Raw genomic sequence first — 20,636 nt, forward strand, 5'->3', positions numbered from 1 at the left:
CAGAGTTATTTTTCATTTTTTAACATCTTAATTGACTTCTTAGTTTGTTTCCATTTTTATTTAATATTAACAATAAAAGATTAGGCTAAGTGCAATATAGTATCCTGGTCTGGAACCTAGAACAGAAAAAGGATGTTAGTAGAAGAAGTAATGGAATCCTAATCTATAGTGTAGTTAGCAGTACTTACCAATGTTAAGTTCTAATTTTGATCATCACTTACATAGATATTAACCTTAGGGAAACCGGGTGAAGTATAGGAAGGCTCTATATTACCTTTCAAGCTTTTCTGTAAATCTAAATTATTCCAACATAGAAGTTTATTAAAAAAAAAAAAAGTATATTAACTCTATCAAGAACTAGAAGTTCTAATATGTGGCATTTCCACACCATGACTTTCTATGTAGTTGCCCACAGAATATTATTCCTTCTTATTTAGTTTTAATTTCTAGTTAATAAGGTTTCTTTTAATTTAAAAAAATTGTTTTTTTACTGTTTACTTATTTCTGAGAGACAGAGTGCCAGCAGGGGAGGAGCAGAGAGAGAGAGGGAGACACAGAATCCAAAGCAGGCTCCAGGCTCTGAGCTGTCAGCACAGAGCCCAATGCGGAACTCAAACCCACAAACCATGATATCATGACCTGAGCTGAAGTTGGATGCTTAACCAACTGAGCCACCCAGGCACCCTTAGTTAATAAGGTTTTTAAAATTAAAATTTATTTTTATTTATTTTTCTTTTATTAAAAAATTTTTAATATTTTTGAGAGAGAGAGAGCATGAGTTGGGGAGGGGCAGAGAGACAGGGAGACACAGAAACTGAAGCAGGCTGAACCATCCAGGCGTCCCTAAAATTTATTATTACTGAAAATATGTTGGCAGAAATGACTAAAATTTTCATATTCTAGAACATTGTTTTCTCTGTGTCCTAAATTTTTCTTTCCCCCTCTAGAATGGTACTTAATTCTAAAACAATAAACATGAAACCATCTTATCGTGGGGGGTTTAAAAGAGACAATGAAAATATGTTTATAATAACTACAGTTTTTTATGGAACTTTCTTTTCTACTTGTGAAACAAATATAAAGGAATCTAGCAAGATCTTTGTGGCCTTTCCTGACAGTGAATCTTACCAGCTGCTGCTCCACAGGCGGTGGTACATCCTGACTGGCATAAACAATGGCAGGGTTGTAAAGACTGAACACCACAGGGTAAAACACCTTCTTACCTATAAATTAAATTATATGATTACATCACACAAAGAAGTCATAAAATGAAAAGACTCATCAGTACTGCATTATCAACATTTTATTAAAGTCTTTCTTCAGTCATATGACTTTATCAATATTGTATTTTATCAATTTTCAGGCTACCAAACATCATGCTAGATTTGACGAAATAATGATGACACATCAGTAGGCCAGCCTATGAAATTATAAGCTAAAATAGGCTAAAAAATAGACTAAAGGGTGTTCTACACATTTATTCTCTTCGATTTTAGGAAGATACACAAAGGTGTTCTCTCAGCTATTCATTAGGTAAGCTATTTATTACTCATCATTTCATCTAATTAGTAGGGATAGATGTAGGTTAACCTTTGACAATCACCAAGAACTTAGAAACTTCTGTTAAAGCCATCCTTCAAAACAAATCATAGAAACAGTAAATCCAAAGAATATTATACAATGAACAGATATGTACAGAATTAAAATATAGAACTGTACATGGATTTGAATAAGATTTGTAAAAGCTGGGAAGAGTTAAAATTACCTGATCTAATAGCTGCTGCAGAAGCCTTTGTCATTAGTATTCAAATTGATAGCACTAAAGGGAAGCTAAAGACTAGCTCATCTTCCCCCCAGTAAAGACTGGCCTCAGTCAGTTGTGATAATATGAAGTGCTCAGTAACTATCAAGTACCTGTGGCAATGTGGTAGGCTTTTTATTGCAAGATCCCAACTAGATGCTCATCTCACTTTTGTTAAAACTCACTTAGGAATGGGGAGATCAATTCTCAGAGGCCAATCTATTTCTAGACATAAAAATATATCTTTCACGTTGAGCAAACATGTTTCCTTCTACTTCCACATTGTGAACTTCATGTTGACTGGTGTCACAAAAGTAAACCTAACCCTCATTTATTCACTAGGTTCTCAAAGAGTTCCTGACAATCATCCCTCATGAAAATAATAAGAAAGTAATTAATTTTCATGATATGAATAGTTCTACAAAAAAAATTTACTATGAGATTTTTTAGTACAGAAAACTTCCTTTTCACATTTAAAATAAGATTTGGGGGTGCCCAGGGATGCCTGGGTGGCTCAGTGGGTTAAGAGTCCTTCTCATAGTTCATGAGTTCAAGCCCCACATCAGGCTCTGTGGTGACAGCTCAGAGCCTAGAGCCTGCTTCAAATTCCGTGTCTCCCTCTCTCTCTGCCCCTCACCTGCTCGCACTCTTTCAAAAATAAACAAACATTAAAAAAAAAAACATCTGGGGGTGCCTGGGTAGCTCAGTTGTTTGAGTGTCCAACTCTTGATTTTGGCTCAGGTCATGATCCCAGGGTCATGGATTGAGCCCTGTGTTGGGCTCCATGTGAAGCCTGCTTAAGATTCATTCTCTCTCTCTCTCTTCTCCGCCTCTCTCCCCTGTTCGCGTGCTTTCTCTCTCTCTCTCAAAAAAAAAAAAAAAAAAAAAGATTTGATTTATAAAAATGTCATCTGCCCATACATTTTCAAAAAATATCTACAACATAGGCAAAGAATAGTAAATCATCTAAATCATCCCCATACACATAGCAAGGACACCAAGTACCATCTGTATCTGGACCTGCACGTGTGTCTTTGTGTTGGCACCACCTGCCTGAGGCACAGTGCTACTGGCTCTCACACATCTCCACATTGTCTGCTTGGCTCTTTTTCTGAGAAGTGCTGCTTCCTCCTTGTCAATTTTAAGGCCTTTGCTTATCTGGATTCAATTGTTGGCAACAGAATTTGGCCGCAAGAGAAGAAGGGTATGAACTTCAGAAGGGCAAATTTTCACTTTTCTACTTAATATTCTAGTTAAAGTATGCCTAATATACCTTTAAGAAAACATAATTAACTTGATTCCAAATGTGGGACATGCTGACACTGCGCTAAATTTCTACACTCAGTTCATCTACCAACATTTTACGCACCTGGCTCAGCATTTAACCGGCAGCTGTTAAGGAATTCGGCTGAGAAATATATATCAACATCACAGAAAAACATCAAGACCTCTCCCTTGTCCCAAGCTTGGGCACCCACATTTAGTCCTTGTCCACGATTAAATTCTTCATTCAATGGGATCAAAGTATAATTGTGAAAATTAGACTCACTAGGAGGAAAACATATACAACAAAGGATAAGTCCCATTTAAAGCTTAACAACTCTCTTCTTTCAACACAACTTATGCAATATGTTTTACGCTCTAGATATTTTTTTACTTTGGTTCCACATTCATACAGGGAAAGGAAATCTTCAGCTTCACATGTATGATCATCATCAGAGACAGATACTCACTAAATGCCCATATTTGAGGCAATGTGCTGGTGGTGTGAGCTTAACAACTGTTGAGGGGCCACTGACCTTCAGGATGTTAAAAACTTGTTGGGCAGATAAGAAACATACACATGGAAAAATGGCCATTAATATTTGGTAATAAATAATGCATTCCATGTAAATGGTACATGCAAAGAGTACTCTTGCTCTAGAGTTCTTCAGATCTTTGCTCACACATCTCCTTATCAGAGGAGTCTCCCTCACACCATATGTGAAGTTGCTCTGACTTCCCTCTCTTTCTTCAATATTTACCGCCCTGCCTGGCTTTGCTTTACTCAGTACCACCAGACATGTTTATTCGTGTCTTCCCACACTGGAATATAAACTCCATGAGAGCAGGGGCTTTGTTTTGTTTGTTACTATGGATACAGTGCACCTCCTCAAAGAGTAGGGTTCAATAAATATTTGCTGAATGAATGAATGAATGAACAGCAGTTCTGAGAAAAAAGATTGCTTTTGTCTGAGAGTAGTTAGAGATGATGTTAGAAGCAGAATTAACTTATGCCTTGATTAAAATCCTGAATTCAGTAGTGAGTTTAGAGGTTATTCCAATTAATTATCCTCAAAGGTAAAGAGATGAGAGTAGAAAGCATTTTAGAGAACAGGGATCAGACAAATCAGATTGGAACAAAGGGATCCTAAAATGGGAACAATGAGAGAAGACCAGAAAAGGGTCAGACTGAGGAGTGAGTGCCTTCTGTGAGAAGTTAAAGGACCTGGTCAGTGTCCTTGAGGCAAGGAGGAGTTTTTCTGCCAGGGCCGTGGTTCTCACAATGAAGTTCCCACACCCACAGCATTAGCCTCCCTGGGAAAGTATTAGAAACCCTTCCTGGGTGGGTCTGGGCTACACCCCAGACCTCTGAATCAGATACTAGAGGTGACAATGAGCATCTGTGTCTCTCTTGAGACAGATCATTCCAGGTCGCTCTGATGTTAAAGTTGGGAGAAGTGCTGTGCTAGGGTACAGCTGGCTCAAAAAAGGGACATTTTAGGAAGATAATTCTTGTAACAGTATGGAGAATGGAGAGATGGAAGCAAAGGCTCAAATAGTGTATGGAGTGGACTCCACATGCTCTGAATGCCCACAATGTCCTCCTCATGGGATACAAATCTCTCCTTTCTTTTGGGAAAACTGCTGATTACCACCTCACACTCCCAGCACCCAGCAGAGGAACTAATCATAGAACACCCCAACCACAGTAACTTCCTAGGGGCGGGGACCAGACTCAAGCTGGGTCAATCACAATACCCCCACCCCTCATGAGTGGGCAAAACTCCTTCCCTGGGCTTTTCTCAACTGGATCTGGGAGAAAGCTCTTTCCTCTCTGATGGCAAAGCTGAGAAGATGTGAGCCCAAAGCCGCCAACAGCCATATACCTCACATGTGGAAGAAGCCAATCTGCAATAGGAGAATGAAATCAACATGCAGAGAAAAACAGACAAGAAGATAACAAGAGAATTTTCATGGTATTCAAGTCTCTGGTTCCAGTCCCTAAGATATCAAAGCTGTTTTGTTTTTTTCCCCCAAATTTGGTAATAATCCCCTTAGTTTGGGAGCTATCCAAAATTCTTTCATAACATTCCCAGTTTCCTTAAGTATTCCCTAAGTTTAAGATAGGTTTCCATCATGTGCCACAGAGGAGTCTTGATTAAAGCAGGGACAACTTCCGTAATACCAATAGAAGTGCTTGGCACTTAGTAGGTGACCTGAAAATGGTAAGCAGGGAAGAAATGAAGGGAGGGGAAACCTGGGTTAGGTGGTGGCAGCAGCAAGAAAGAACAGAGAAGAGGTCCTGTGTAGTAAGCAAGAACTTATTAGAGGTAAAGAATGAGTGAAAGATGCTAGCTCTCAGACATTAAGCCCAGGGGATCATGAGAATGGTCTTAGTCTAAACTGAAAGAGGGCCATTGGGAGAAGAATAGCTAGTGTGAAGTAGGAGACAATGTTTGTTTTTTATTCATGTGCTGTGAGAGTCCCTTTGGGGTAGGGACTCCAAGTCCTTCCTCTGTGCCCGTCCTACTCCAACCACCCCAGTCAGACTCCCGAGCGGTGTACCTGGAACATAGTTGGTGGGATTCAATGAATGTTAGTTGAACGGTTCGAGAGGAATGGCCGGCCAAATCTGGACTCTTAGGGAATGGCCACAACTAGCAGAAAGGTAAAGAAGCAAGTAAAAGGATACAGCGTTGGCAGCGGACAAGACAATCAACCTAATACCTTACACTGTAATACATTTATATTTACAAAATATTTACATTTTACAAACATCAGAGGAAAGTGTCAAGAAGGAACTACTGGGTGGTTAGGCATCAAATATAAAAAAGCGATCAAAGAGGATAACACAGAAAAGTTTGAATTTGGCAGCTAGGTCCTAACTTTGGGCTCATAACTTAGAGATGAAAAGGCAGAAGGGCTGTAGAATTAATAATGGAGTATTAAGGAATTACAAATTCATTCATTCAAACCTCTGAGTACCTACTATGTGCCAGGTACTGTATGAGTTGCCTAATTAGAGAATTATTGTTCTATGAGGTTTAGCCAGAAAGGACAGAAACCTACTAGTAGCTGATGAGTATTATAGAGTCATGTGGTGGTGTCTTAATGACAGGGGAGACCTAAGCATCATTTGCAGGACAAGAAGAATGAACTTGGGGAAATGGAAGGAAAGAAAAGGTGACAAGTGAGAGAAAGCTCAGGAGATAATACTAAAGTGAAGGGATTAGATTTAGAAAAAGGAGAAGAGTCCAACACAAGGGAAGGAAGAAGTAATAAATGGAGGCAAATAAATAGAAGGTAGGTGGGCCACAGAGTGAGAGGGCCCAGATCATGCTAGGCTATCTGTCAAGAGGGCAGGGAAGACATATTATTTAGAGTTGCGTGAGTGAATTGAGGGGTGAAATGAGGAACTTATTATCACCACCACTCATGTGCCCAGCCAACTTTTAAATAGCAGCTATTTAAAATTAACTAATTAAATATCTGAAATTCTCATTCTTCTAATGTTACATATCAAGGACTTCAATGTGGACATGGCTCACCAACCTTGTGACAGATTCTAGGATAGACTTGACTTTAGATAGTCCTTCTTTACCAAAATACACCACTGTGAGATGAATTCTCTTGTCCTGATGAATACACACATCCCTAACAGAATTGAAAAATAAAGTTCATTCAAGACAATATATAAGGCACTACTCATTCAGAAAGCCATCACATGAAGCTTTAACAAAATGAATGAGGCATTACTCATTTAGAATGAAACTGCAGAAACTTTAAGTAAATATAAAAGCGGCAATATCGTTGAATTATTAAAGAAGTCACAGCAAACGCATAACAACATATGCACATGAATATAACCCTTTGAGGCCCACAGAAGTTGCCATATTTCAAAATCTTTTTGAAACATTTGCTTTGGTATTGCCTTCAGAAGCAAATACAAGCTATTCAAGGAAAGAAGTCTAATCAGTTCATAAACAAATAAATATTCAAGTTGTTGGTCAAGAGTTATTTTGTCTTCAGACTGGCTAATTCCAGAAATTATACCTATCATTAAGGAATAAATATTTGCCATGACTGATGTTACTTACTGTAAAGAATAATGTAGCATCTGAAAGCAATTCCAAGAAGGGCAGTAAAAAATGCTTTAGGAAATCAGATCTCAAGTGAGCTATTCCAAACAGGTAAAACTCATTGGAAGCATGATTTCTATATATTTTGCTACAGAACAGCATTAACTAATTTTTAAGTCCAATGATTTCAATATGAGAATAAAGATGGGATTATAAAGCATTAAAACTAGCATATTAGAATATTAAAAACATGGCAAAGGTTAAATTAAAACAAAAAAGCAAACTTTCCCCAGCTAGCTACCCTAATAACATACTTACTAATTTTTTTAACACTTTAGCATTTTAAAATATCCAAATTTAATGACAAAAAAGTTTTTAAAAATTATTAAACTCTCTGCTTCTCAAGATGGAATAACTGTCTCCCATTTTTAGTTGAATGTTCATATTTCCGAAATTCATTTCAATTTTAAAATTCAAATTGTTCTCAAGGGAATCTTCTGGGGAAATAGCATTGTCCTATATCGTGATTGTGAAGGCAATTATGAGTGTATAGATTTGTCAAAACTCATTAAACTTCTACTTAAAATATGTGGGTTTTATTTATGTAATTTATACCTTAATAAAGTTATTTTTAAAGATTCAACTTGCCCTAAAGTGAATTCACACACAATTATAAAGGTCATCAAATGTAGTTTCTAATAGTTGTCACTCTCAATTTATTTCAAAGTTCAAACTGTCAATAACACACTATATTATACATGCTTAAAAAAAAAGAGAATAGCAAAAATTAAAATTCCCAAAGCCTACAAAATTACTCTATAATTCTAAGTAATCATACTCAATGAAGATGACTTAAGTAAATCTGCATGAAATGTGATTTTTTACAAGTGCTTAGTCAAATCATGACACCCTGAGAGTTACCTGAAGTTCTGCATAAACTGCGCAAAGGCTTCAGTTCTTTCAGCAAGTGGCACAATGATATTAATAATTGATCTAGTAATGTCAATCATCTCGCTCTTCACTTTCATGAGAGGTCCAAAAGGGCGGAAGAGGGTCACATGTCTATATTCCATAAGGTCTGCTTTCTTAAAAAAGAGTTCATACTGTGTGCCCTTATCTCTCTCGGTGCGATAATAACCTAAAGGGAAGAGTTAGGGATAAAGATGTCTCTATGTCAAAGTTTACAAATTCAATGTGAATACTGATTTTACTCAAAGATCAAGAGTACAACAGTAGACTGCAGGGTTTTTAATCATTTTGTGAAAATATTTACCCCATTGTACAGTTGTAAACAATTCTTTCTTTAAAAGGAGAGGTTAAAAAAAATGTTCACTGCTCTGTTATTATTCAATCTATAAATATGCTTCAAGTCACAACTGCCCCTTTTTACATATAACTTTTTTTAAATAGTAGAGCCTATCAACATAGTAATCTTATGATAAAAATAAATTATTTCTAGCAGTATTAAATTCTAGACCTGAGAGTCAAAACTTCTATTGCTCAGTTCGGTTCAATGAAAATAAATGGAATACCTTCGTGTCATTCATTGGTAGTACAAAGAGGGCTATGTGGTCCTGGTTTTGATAAAGGGTTAGTCTAGTGAGGAAGACAAAAATAAGTAAAAACAATACAGTGATATATACCTTACTCTACACACACACACACACACACACACACACACACACACACACACACACACACACAATCTCTTTCTCTCTCTGAAGAGAGTGAAGTCAAAGAAAAATTAGTACAGATTTAAACATGGTGTTGTGAGATGCCTCCAGGAGAAAAGTCTGGAAGTCTATCGGGCAATCTGATTTTTAAGTGTGACATTCAAGAGAGAGGTAAGACCTATAGATGTGTGAGTCAGCCAGTATCTGGGAATAAAACAATGAACAAGACAGACCGATTCCACTCCCTCCTGAGGCTTACAGTCTAAGAGGAACTACAAATTAGGAAATGGGCAATGCCAAATACTGTGATAAGTGCTATGAGAGGAGACATGGGTAGAGGTAACAGGAGGACACAGGAAGCACTGATGTCTTAGACTTGTAGGTTGGAGATGACTTCTAAGTGAAGTGACATCTAAGTAAGTTAAAGTCTGGAAGAGGAATAGGAGTTACTCAATCTTCCTTCCTTTCTTTCTTTCTTTCTTTCTTTCTTTCTTTCTTTCTTTCTTTTCTTTTCTTTCTTTCTTTTCCTTCCTTCCTTCCTTCCTTCCTTCCTTCCTTCCTTCCTTCCTTTATTGGCAAGAGGAGTAACAGAGTGGAGGAAAAGTGGGGGAAAAAATATGTTCCATACAGAGAAAACTCTGTCAGTGAAAGATTCCAAAGAGTTATAAGATAAGCAGAGGTTGTAGAATATAAAACTGACATAGCTTCCTTTCTTTTAGGCAAATGTGAAGACATTTTGCATTTTAGTGAATTATTTCCTCAGCAGCTTTCAATTCTGCCATAAACTACAAATATGGTGAAAAGACAAAAACTGAGCTTGCAGAAAAATTAGAAGAGTTTTGAGAGAAACAACCCATCCAAAATTGCAGTAAGTGACAGCAGAAAAAAAGAAGTGACTACAATGAAAAGATAGCTGCAATGCCACAGAAAAGCACAAGCCCTCCAAAGGTCTCAAGGTGCTACCATATTGTAGTATAGCAAGTACTATCCATGATGATTCAGGGTCAAAGAAACTACATACGATATACTGTTCACAGAATCAAGCAAAGAACTTTTTTTTTTTAATTTTTTAATGTTTTTATTTTTGAGACAGAGAGAGACAGAGCATGAGCAGGGGAGGGGCAGAGAGAGAGGGAGACACAGAATCCAAAGCAGGCTCCAGGCTCCGAGATGTCAGCAGAGAGCCCGATGCGGGGCTCGAACTCACAGACTGTGAGATCATGACCTGAGCTGAAGTCGGATGCTCAACCGACTGAGCCACCCAGGCGCCCCAAGAGAACTTTTAAGAAAGATTTATATCCAAAATGGTTTTTAAGTTTGTAATTAAACATCTAGCAGGAGATATAAAGTTGGAAATGGGTAGGAATATGTAATTATTCCTGTTTCTATCCATCAGCAAATGTCTTAAATTTATAGAAGTGTTCCTCAACTTTTGAGTCATACCCCATTTTGGCATGTATAAATGCCATCCCCTCTCTGCAGTCTATATTAGCAAAACAGGTTATTTCTTTACTTTTCCAAAAGCCAAATATGCTTTTCAAAATTATGTATGCCTCCTTGATGTTCTGACATGTGCTTCTCTTCCTCCTAAAATACAGAATAACTACCAATCTACTAAATTAGGGTTTTTTTCTTTTCTTTACCAAATAGTTTTCAAATCATTAACTTTAGTGCATACATTTAAAAAAATATAAAAAGGAATATCAAGACCAGATAAGAGAGGAATGCAAATACATACATGTACACACATAGCCCTAAGAGCCCTTTAACTTGACTAGTACTCTTCTACATAATCTTAGAAATATTCTATTTCCCTGGTCCTTATTCTTTTATTATGATCACAATATAACTTTTTTTAAAAAGCCACTTCAGGGCACCTGGGTGGCTCAGTTGGTTAAGCATTCAACTCTTGGTTTTGGCTTAGGTCATGATCTCAGGGTTTGTGAGACTGAGTCCCATGTCAGGCTCTGTACTGACAGAATCCCTCCTTGGGATTCTCTCTCCCTCTCTCTCTGCCCCTCCCTCCATTTGCTCCCTGTCTCTCAAAAATAAATAAATAAACTTAAAAAAAAAGCCACTTCAAATTCTTGGTGGAATGAAGTAGGTAAAAAATTAAATGTTCCACTACTGTAGATAATGACTTGTATTTCCAACATAGAATAATAGCATTTTGTCATACGAACAACTATGTATGAGCACATTTTTCACATTACCTTCTATGAAGTCATTTTCATTAAATATCATTTTCTCTCCAAGGGGACTGTCCTCCTCTTCCTGTTCATCATCTTCATCAGGATTATTAATAACCTCTAAGCCAGCTTCAATAACTTCTACCAATTCATCTCGCTTGTCTTTTCTAACTGGCTTTTCCTCAGGATGGCGAGTGAGACCCATTTCCAACTGGAATACTTTCATTAAGGTAAAACTTTCAAAAGGAATGACTCCATACTCACTAGGTAATTTGGCTCCTATGCTAACTTCCGCTTTGTCAATTTGGGAATGAAGAAACTCTAAAAGATCACTAGGTGTTTGTTCTTTGTTGCCTTGATAGCCTATGCCATTAGCCCCTACATTCTTTCTCTCTTGCAATGATCTCATCTTCTCACTCATTTCTTGTAATTCTTGTTTTAGTTGGGCAATTTGGCGTTTCAGACTGGTAGCCCTGGTTTGATAATGTTCTTCTTGCTCCTGTAGGAGGGCCTGGTAATACTCTTTACCATAGTTTTCCCCAATAACACCAGGAAGAGGTGCATTTCCATCAGTCTGGGGGGCGCATTCCAGAAGGTATAAAAATAATACCAAACTGCAGAGTAAAGCAAGACCCAACAGCAGCCAGTGGGTCCGGGTCTGAAGAATCAATCCTCTTCTAGGCATTCTTATTCATGTGGACTTGCCTAATGAGATAAGTTCTTTGGTTGTTCATTCCTTTAGAAAAAGGTTATCACAAATTAAAAACAAAATCAGGATTTCCATTAAAGGTACCAAAATGAACTCTGCTATAGCTTAAAAACTTTCTTCCGTCAGCAGTGAAGGCTGCTTGCAGAAATGAAAAATAGTGCATACTTCCTGTATTGTTACCATGACATCCAGAATAAAGAAATCTGATCTACAGAATCAGATAAAATTCCATTATATGTGTGGTGATTTTTCTGAAAGAAACAGATCAGAATCAATCAGAATTTTGTTTCCTTAAACATATCAAATTGTTGGTAGTTTCAGTAAACTTAGCTATGTGACTACCATATGTAGAACACCATAAGAAGTGCTAATAACAATGTAGAATATTCAGTAAATGCTGGGAGAAAGGATTAAGAAAAATACCTTATATAACACTAAAATGCCATATGTAATACTTTTAACCAGAATGTCTACACATCCATAACCTGAATAAATCAAAGAAACATTAAAATTATGTTTAGCATAGTTATTGTTACATAGACACTAACGTTTCTAATTACTTGAAAATTATATAATTTATAACTTTATTAACATAATATTTAGATTAATACCCCATTTCCCACCTAGAGCATATCACCATTTGGGAACTGAGTTTCCATAAATTGTTTCCGTTATGTTGGTAATGGCTTACTAGAGAGATATATTTTCTTCCAGTTTATTCAGTTCAAGCATTCTGTTTTATTAAATTTCAATGGATGAACTCAACCAGTATTAAACCCTTAAAATTAAGTGAGGGGTGGAGGGGAGGGACAATTCCAAAAGGTCACAGACATCTGGAAAACACATTAAGAAATATTTTTACATCCAAAGTCCTCCCATAGAGTATTTGGACATTAGATCACATAATTCTTTCCACTGTATTACACAGCAACAGATTTCCTACAAGTCTGGAAAGGTTTAGAGTCTATTTTAAAAACAACAACAACAACAACAAAAACTCAAAGCACAAAACAAAACAGAACGACCATTTTAATGTTTACCTATGAGGAAAAAAATTCAGAAACAATTTATAAATTTACAAAATCACATGCTCTGTTCATACCACAACCAGTTGTGTGAGTCTGTATTTCTATTTAAACTAAAGATTCTTCATTCTATAAATAGAGAAGGTTAAATTTAGGAGACTGGAGGCAGGGGAGGTCCCTGCTGCAGAGAGAACTTTTATTTTAACAAAGTATTTGTCAAGAAGGATATGTGATACTCCAGCAGACTTTTTATAAAGATGGTTTCTACCAGTGCAGCAGACCCTATGGAAGATCACCAGGGAACATCAGCCCTAGTCACTTTCTTAGTGAGTAGGGAAAGCCTGGATGCCTTCTGTGAAAAATGTTGCAATGTGTGTTGTGGTTTTGTTGTTGTTGTTGTATATGTGTGTATGTGTGTGGAACATATCTGTATAAAAATGTAGGATAGATTCAAACTTCTTATGGCCAGTAGACCACAAATAATGGTAATCACCCTTAGCCATTTATTACTTACGTTAACCAAATGATAACCAAGTATCATGAAAATTTTAATTTACTACTAGGAAGTTTTACTATGATGGCATCTCTTTTATTGATTATAAATCTTATTTTAAGTGATGTAGAAAAAAACAGGAAAAAAACTTCGTATAAATAAAAGTATCTAGGGGTGCCTGGGTGGCTCAGTCAGTTGAAAGTCTGACTTCAGCTCAAGTCATGACCTTATAGTTTATGAGTTCAAGCCCTGCGTCAGGCTCTGCGCAGACAGCTTGGAGCCTGGAGCCTGCTTCAGATTCTGTGTCTCCCTCTCTCCGCCTCCCCCGCTTGTGCTCTCCCTCTCTCTATAATAAATAAATAAACATTAAAAAAATTATTTTAAGGTATCTAATTAAAAAATAAGGATGCAAAGCTAATATTAGTTCTAGGACTTTACCACGTCTCAAAACCATAGTTCTTAGCTTGAATATCATTACTTAAAAGATAAAATTCAGAGGTATCTCTTTTAACTACTTATAAGTTATTACTAGCCTGCTTATTAGGGAAAAGACTAAAACTGAAAATGTAGAGCCACAATCTTACATAAGTTATTAATAAAGTTATACATATTTAACACATTCTAGGTAGTTTTGCTATAAGCATCTTTCCCACAAGCATTTTTGCTGAATAACTAATAAGGTCATAAGGCAATTTTGCTGTCAAAGATTAAAAAAAATAACTGGCTGACAGTTTCTTGGTTTTATCAACTAGATGACAGCTTGGTTTCATTTCTCCATTGACCGTAGTACTCCCATTTTTATATTATATAAATCTTAGCCCCCATAATATTCTATCCAGTGGTGGAATTTTGAAACCACCCTTCCCACAGAACTTTGGAATGTCTATCAATGGACATCTGACAATATGACAAAAACAAACAACAGTGTAGAAGGATTTTACAATACAATACAAAGCTAAGTTACAAATATGTATCCTAGTATTTGGAAACTGATGCCTCTCTTTAATGAAGGAAAAATTTTTCATGAAAAAATAAAGTGCAATGCTGAACACGGACATGGATCAACAAGCAAAAAAAAAAAAGTGTAATACTATGAAAAAAAGACTTTGAAGACAAGTGTTTAGGTACAATTCACAAAATAAAATCAGTTATTTGCACAATACTGCCATAAATCTACACACATTTTAAATATATTCAAATATTTTGTATTTTACAATAGTTTTTAAAATTTTGTTATTCATTTTTCATTTTTCACTCTGTCCTTTTTAATAAATGCCCCTTTTTTATTTTTCATGATTTTATCTTTTATGGTGAAGTTGCTTTATGGCCAATTAGCTATGCAGGAAAAATGCTTGTGGCAAAGATGCTGCAAAAACACCAGACATGATTTAACTACATATAGTATACTCAAACTGTTTTGAAATGAAATTTGATTAATAGAACTAAAAGCATGTAGTCGAAGTATGTCTACCTTTTATTAATATGGTACCTCATAGCTTTCTTCTTTATATAGCATTGTATTTGAAACTGTGAGATGTGATCCATTACAAGGGTCACTTCTAAAGGTTTACTTTTCACTGAAATTGAACAGGAACTATCAGTGTATATCACATATAGCAGTAAGTTTTTTATTACAATTATGTATATGTATGAGATCTACACATAAAATATATTTATAAGAGGGTTGTGGTCCCAAAACCCTGGACAATACTGATTAAAAAAGTATTTTTATACATTTCCTATGCCAACTTTTAAAATAATGTTGATTAATTATAGCCAAAGTATGGAGAAAGTAAATGTGCACTGACTGATGAATGGATAAAGATATGGTGTGTATATGTATGTATGTATGTATGTGTGTACACACACACACAATGGAGTATCAGTCGGCAATCAAAAAGAATGAAATGTTGCCATTTGCAACAATGTGGATGGAACTAGAGTGTATTATGTATGCTAAATGATATTAGTCAGTCACAGAAAGACAAATATCATAGGACTTCATGCATATGTGGAATTTAAGATACAAAACAGATGAACATAAGGGAAGGGAAGCAAAAATAATATAAAAACAGGGAGGGGGACAAAACCTAAGAGACTCTTTTTTTTTTTTTTTTTTTTTCAACGTTTATTTATTTTGGGGACAGAGAGAGACAGAGCATGAACGGGGGAGGGGCAGAGAGAGAGGGAGACACAGAATCGGAAACAGGCTCCAGGCTCTGAGCCATCAGCCCAGAGCCTGACGCGGGGCTCGAACTCCCGGACCGCGAGATCGTGACCTGGCTGAAGTCGGACGCTTAACCGACTGCGCCACCCAGGCGCCCCCTAAGAGACTCTTAAATACAGAGAACAAACTGAGGGTTGCTGGAGGGATTCTGGGTGAGGGGATGAGCTAAATGGGCAAGGGGCATTAGGGAGGACACTTGTTGGGACGAGCACTGGGTGTTATATGTAGGGATGAATCACTGGATTCTACTCCTGAAATCATTATTGCACTATATGCTAAAAAATGTGGATGTAAATTAAAAATAATAATAATAATAATAATAAAACAAAAAAATAAAATAATGTTGATATTATCTTTATTTTGGCTAAGAACAATAAATGCAGAAATGAAAGGTTTAAATAAAGGTTCTATAAAACTATTACATGGTAGCATTAAAAAACCAAGGTCTTTCCCCCCTTCAAGCAAAATACAGGTTTTGAGATATCTTACATGCCTATTTACAGTTAAATCTCTTACAGTTGAAATGAAAGAAAAGTTGCTGTAATTACTTTAGAATATAAATGTTATTTGCATAGCTCTGTGGTTAAAAATAAAAGATACCAAATTAAAGTCTTACTTGCCTAGTCTGTGAAGGAAACTCTTTAGCCAAACTCTCAACTAGATTATAAAAACTTTCAATATGTTAAGTATGTTGGAGAAAACATCCATTTTTCGGCTGTTACAGCTTGACTGCCCTCATTCTATGTGTTTATATCATAAACAAGGTTCATTCATAACCCAGAGTTAATCCCAAGCAACCTTCTATGAACAAACAGCAAACAGTTAAATGTTGTGAGGAGAGAATGGACACTATGGAGATAGGAAAATGAGCTGTTCAAAGTATGTAATACAAAATAAAAAATCTCAGGGTTAAAAAGAAACCTTAGGAGCCATCAATTCTTATTCTTTCAAAACACATTAAAGAGACTTCCTAGATGAAACAACAAGGACAGATTTACTCTTGTACTTGGGACAATAAAAAATCAACCAATAAAATCCAGAACCCGCCCCTCCTAATATAAAACAATGTTTTTCAAGATACTGAACACTGGGTAACAAAGGGCAGTGATCCTTGGAGAAACAAAAAATAAACGATTGCCCAGCTTACTGCCTTAGTTTCCAGGTCATAACACAGGGAGTCCCCTCTAAGCAGGGACCAGTTGACTTGTTGAGTTGATGAGAGGGAGCCAACAGGCTGAGAAGACCAAGGCTGCTAGCGTGAAAGGATATAGTACCAGAAGAGAGAGTTGCACAGAGAGAGAACTCCAGAGATCTGAGGAGGACACCCTTTGGGTATTCAGCAGGGCACTGACCAGTGCAGGCATATAAAAGAAACTAACTGAAGCTAAAAAAAAAAAAAAAAATTAGAGGACACAGATCTCAGCATTCATACTGGGCCAGGAATAATGTGCATGTTCCCACCAGACAGACTGGAAAACCTCAAAATACATGGGACATTGGGTAGAGTACTCAAAAAGGTCTTGCCTCAGTCATGGGAAAAAACTAACTCTAGACTAAACATGGCTCTGGTCTTGCCTAACAAATCTTAAAAGCAAGACCTGAAAGGATCAAATTGTTTTCAAGTAACTGCACAACAAGCCTCAAAAATATTTATAGGAATATAAAAATATCTAGCACCTAGCAAAATAAAATTCACAATGTCTGACATCCAAACAAAAATGATCAGGCATACACAGAAAAAAAAAAAATAACCCATAATGAGAATAATCAATGATTGAAAATGTTTTAGAACGGACAGATGCTACCCCAATGTTTATAGCCAGCGCTACTGACAATAATCAAAGTATGGAAAGAGCCCAAATGTCCATCGATAGATGACTAGATAAAGAAGATGTGGTACATATATACAATGAAGTATTACTCAGCAATCAAAAAGAATGAAATCTTGCCATTTGCAACAAAGTGGATGGAACTAGAGTGTATTATGCCAAGCAAAATTAGAGAAAAACAAATATCATATGACTTAACTCATATGTGGAATTTAAGATACAAAACAGATGAACATAAGGGAAGAGAAGCAAAAATAATATAAAAACAGGGTGGGGGGGGACAAAACATAAGAGACACTTTTTTTTTTTAATGTTTATTTTTTTTATTTTTAATGTTTTTATTTTTGTGAGACAGAGAGACAGAATGTGAGGAGGGGCAGAGAGAGAGGGAGACACAGAATTCGAAGCAGGCTCCAAGCTCTGAGCTGGCACCACAGAGCCTGATACGGGGTTTGAACTCATGAACTACGAGATCATGACCTGAGCTGAAGTCGGAAGCTGAACCGACTGGGACACCCAGGCAGCCCAAACACGAGAGACTCTTACATGTAGAGAACTAACTGAGGGTTGCTGGAGGGATGTGGGGTGGCGGGATGGGCTAAATGGGCAAGGGGCATTAGGGAGGACACTTGCTGGGATGAGCACTGGGTGTTATATGTAGGGGATGAATCACTGGATTCTACTCCTGAAATCATTATTGCACTATATGGTAACTAATTTGGATGTAAATTAAATAAATAAATAATTAAAAAAAAAATGACGGATGCCAGAATTCATAGAAAAGAACGTTAGGGAGCACCTGGGTGGCTCAGTTGGTTGAGTGTCTAACTCTATTGACAATAATAGAGTTATTATTATTACTGAAATTGACAATAATAGAGTCATTATTATTACTAAAACTCTTTTAGTTTTAGCTAGCTAAGAAACCTAGTTTCTTAGGTTTCAGCTCTGGTCATAATCTCCCAGTCATGGGATTGAGCCCCTGCATCAGGCTCTGTGCTGATATGAAGCCTGCTTGCAATCTGCCCCTCCCCTGCTCATGCACAAGCTTGCTCTCTCTCTCAAAATAAATAAATAAGCATTATAAAAAAGAGAAAAGGATATTAAAATGGTTGCAACTGTATTTAAAAAGATACTCATGTTCAAAAAACTAAACAGAGACACAAAGGACATAAAAACATCCAAACTGAACTTTAGGAGATAAAAACTTCAATGTCTGAGATGAAAAATACATTGAATGGAATTAGTGGTAGATATTTCAGTGCAAAATATTAACAAATTGAAGACACTGTAATAGAAATTATGCAAAATACAGAAGGAAAAGAGAATGAAAAGCATTAACAGAGCACCCAGAAAGCTGTGTGACAGCTTCAAGCAGTCTAGTATATATGTAATTAGAGTCTCTAAAGAAGTGAGAGGGGGGTGAGGAGAAATATTTAAAGAAATAAAACTGAAAGTTTTCCAAATTTGATGAAAACTATTAACACAGATCCAAGAAGCTCAACGATTACCAAACACAAAAGCCATAAAGAAAACTAAAGCCAGGCACACGATAATCAAATTGCTCAAATTCTATGATAAATAGAAAATCCTGAAAGTGGCCAGAAAAAAACCACACACCACATACAAGAAACAAAGGAAGTGGAGCATTATCTTTAAAGAACTGAAAGGAAAAATATGTCAACCTACAATTCTATACACACAAAAAGTATCTGTCAAGAACAAAGGCCAGTAATTCTTTAGACATTAAAAAGCTAAAAGAATTCATCCCCATCAGACCTGCACTACAAGTCCTTTAGGCAGAAGTAAAATAATACCAGATGGAAATATGAATCTATACAAAGCATGAAGAAAGTAGAAATGTTAACAACATGGATATAAGTTTCAAATTATTTAAATCCCTTTAAAATATAAAGACACAAACCACTGAATCTGACTTAGGAAGAAATAGTAAATATTAACAGACCTATGAGACCAAATTAATAATCAAAGACTACCCACAAAGAAAAGTCCAGGCACAGATGTCTTCAATAGCGGATTCTACCAACCATTTGTAAGAATTAATACCAATTCTTCACAAACTGTTCCAAAAAATAAAACACACTTTCCAAAGCATTCTATAAGACCAGTATTACTTTGATACCAAAATCATACAAAGACATCAAAACTAGATGCCAGTATTCCTTAATGATAGAGACACAAAAATCCTCAACCAAACTTTAGTACTCTGAATCCATCAACACATTAAAAAGTATTATATAACATGACCAAGGGAGATTTATCACAGAAATGCAAGATTGGTTTACCATCTAAAAGTCAATTAATTTAATATACCATATCAATAAAGGACAAACCCCGCACAATCATGTCAATAGACAAAGAAAAAGCATTTGATAAAATCCTGCACCTCTGATAAAACTACTTAACAAACTAAGAATATAAGGAAACTTCCTCGACCTGATAAAGGGCAGATACAAAAAAGCTAACACACAGCTAACTTCACATTTAATGGTGAAAGACTACATGCTTCCCTCTACGATCAGGAATAAGACAAGGATGTTTGCTCTCATCACTTCTTTTTAACACAGTACTGGAACAGGCTCTAGCCAGGGCAGTTATGCAAGAAAATGAAATAAAATGACATCTAGATTGGAAAAGATTGCACATGATATGATCTTGTATATAGAAAATCTTAAGGAATTCACTAAAAATCTATTATAACTAATAAATAAGTTTAGTCAGTTTGCAGGATACAAGATCAATACATAAAAATCAATTGTATTTCTATATACCAGCACTGAAAATTTGAAAATGAAATTAAGAAAACAATCTGATATATACCAAAAAGAATAAAATATTCAGGAATAATTTTAACAAGTATAAGACTTGTGTTCTGAAAACTACAAAACATTGTTGAAAGAAATTAAAGAAGATTTAAATAAATGGAAAGGCACCTATGCTCATGGATGGGAAGACCTAATGTTATTAAGACAGCAATATTCTCCAAATTGATTTACAGATTCAACATGATCCTCTTCAGAATCCAGCTGACTTTACAGAAATTGACAAGCTAATCCTAGAATTCACATAGAAATTCAAGGAACCCAGGATAGCCAAAACAGTCTAGAGAAAGAAGAGCGAAACTGGAGGACTCACACTTCCCCATTTCAAAACTTACTTCTAGATAGTGTGGTACTAGCACAGGCATAGACATATAAATCAATAGAATTTAGGGTCCAGAAATAAACCACATTAATTGATTTCAACAAGGTGGAAAGGTAATTCAATGCAGAAAGAAGTCTTTTCAATAAATGGTGCTAGGACAACTGGATATTCACATGTAAAAGA

The 20,636-nt window shown here is 36.1% G+C and overlaps 1 protein-coding gene across 11 annotated transcripts in view; it reads right to left on the bottom strand.

Moving 5' to 3' along the window:
* CSGALNACT2 (chondroitin sulfate N-acetylgalactosaminyltransferase 2) overlaps positions 1–20,636 on the bottom strand; it is a 46,319-nt gene that overhangs the window by 16,388 nt on the left and 9,295 nt on the right. For 3 of the 11 annotated variants that reach the window (XM_047824782.1, XM_047824784.1, XM_047824783.1), the window contains exons 2-6: positions 11,030–11,965; positions 8,065–8,281; positions 6,617–6,718; positions 3,171–3,349; positions 1,129–1,223 (exon numbers count right to left, since the gene is read on the bottom strand). In XM_047824782.1, the coding sequence (XP_047680738.1) occupies positions 1,129–1,223; positions 3,171–3,349; positions 6,617–6,718; positions 8,065–8,281; positions 11,030–11,690 (1,254 nt within the window). In that variant the 5' untranslated portion in view covers positions 11,691–11,965. Of the gene's footprint in view, positions 1–1,128; positions 1,224–3,168; positions 4,973–5,629; positions 5,722–6,616; positions 6,719–8,064; positions 8,282–11,029; positions 11,966–20,636 lie in introns of those variants that run through there. The other 8 variants (XM_047824781.1, XM_047824785.1, XM_047824786.1 and 5 more) reach the window with 5 other exon arrangements.

Source organism: Prionailurus viverrinus, chromosome D2 (assembly GCF_022837055.1).
Source record: "Prionailurus viverrinus isolate Anna chromosome D2, UM_Priviv_1.0, whole genome shotgun sequence".
Classification (NCBI taxonomy): domain Eukaryota; kingdom Metazoa; phylum Chordata; class Mammalia; order Carnivora; family Felidae; genus Prionailurus; species Prionailurus viverrinus.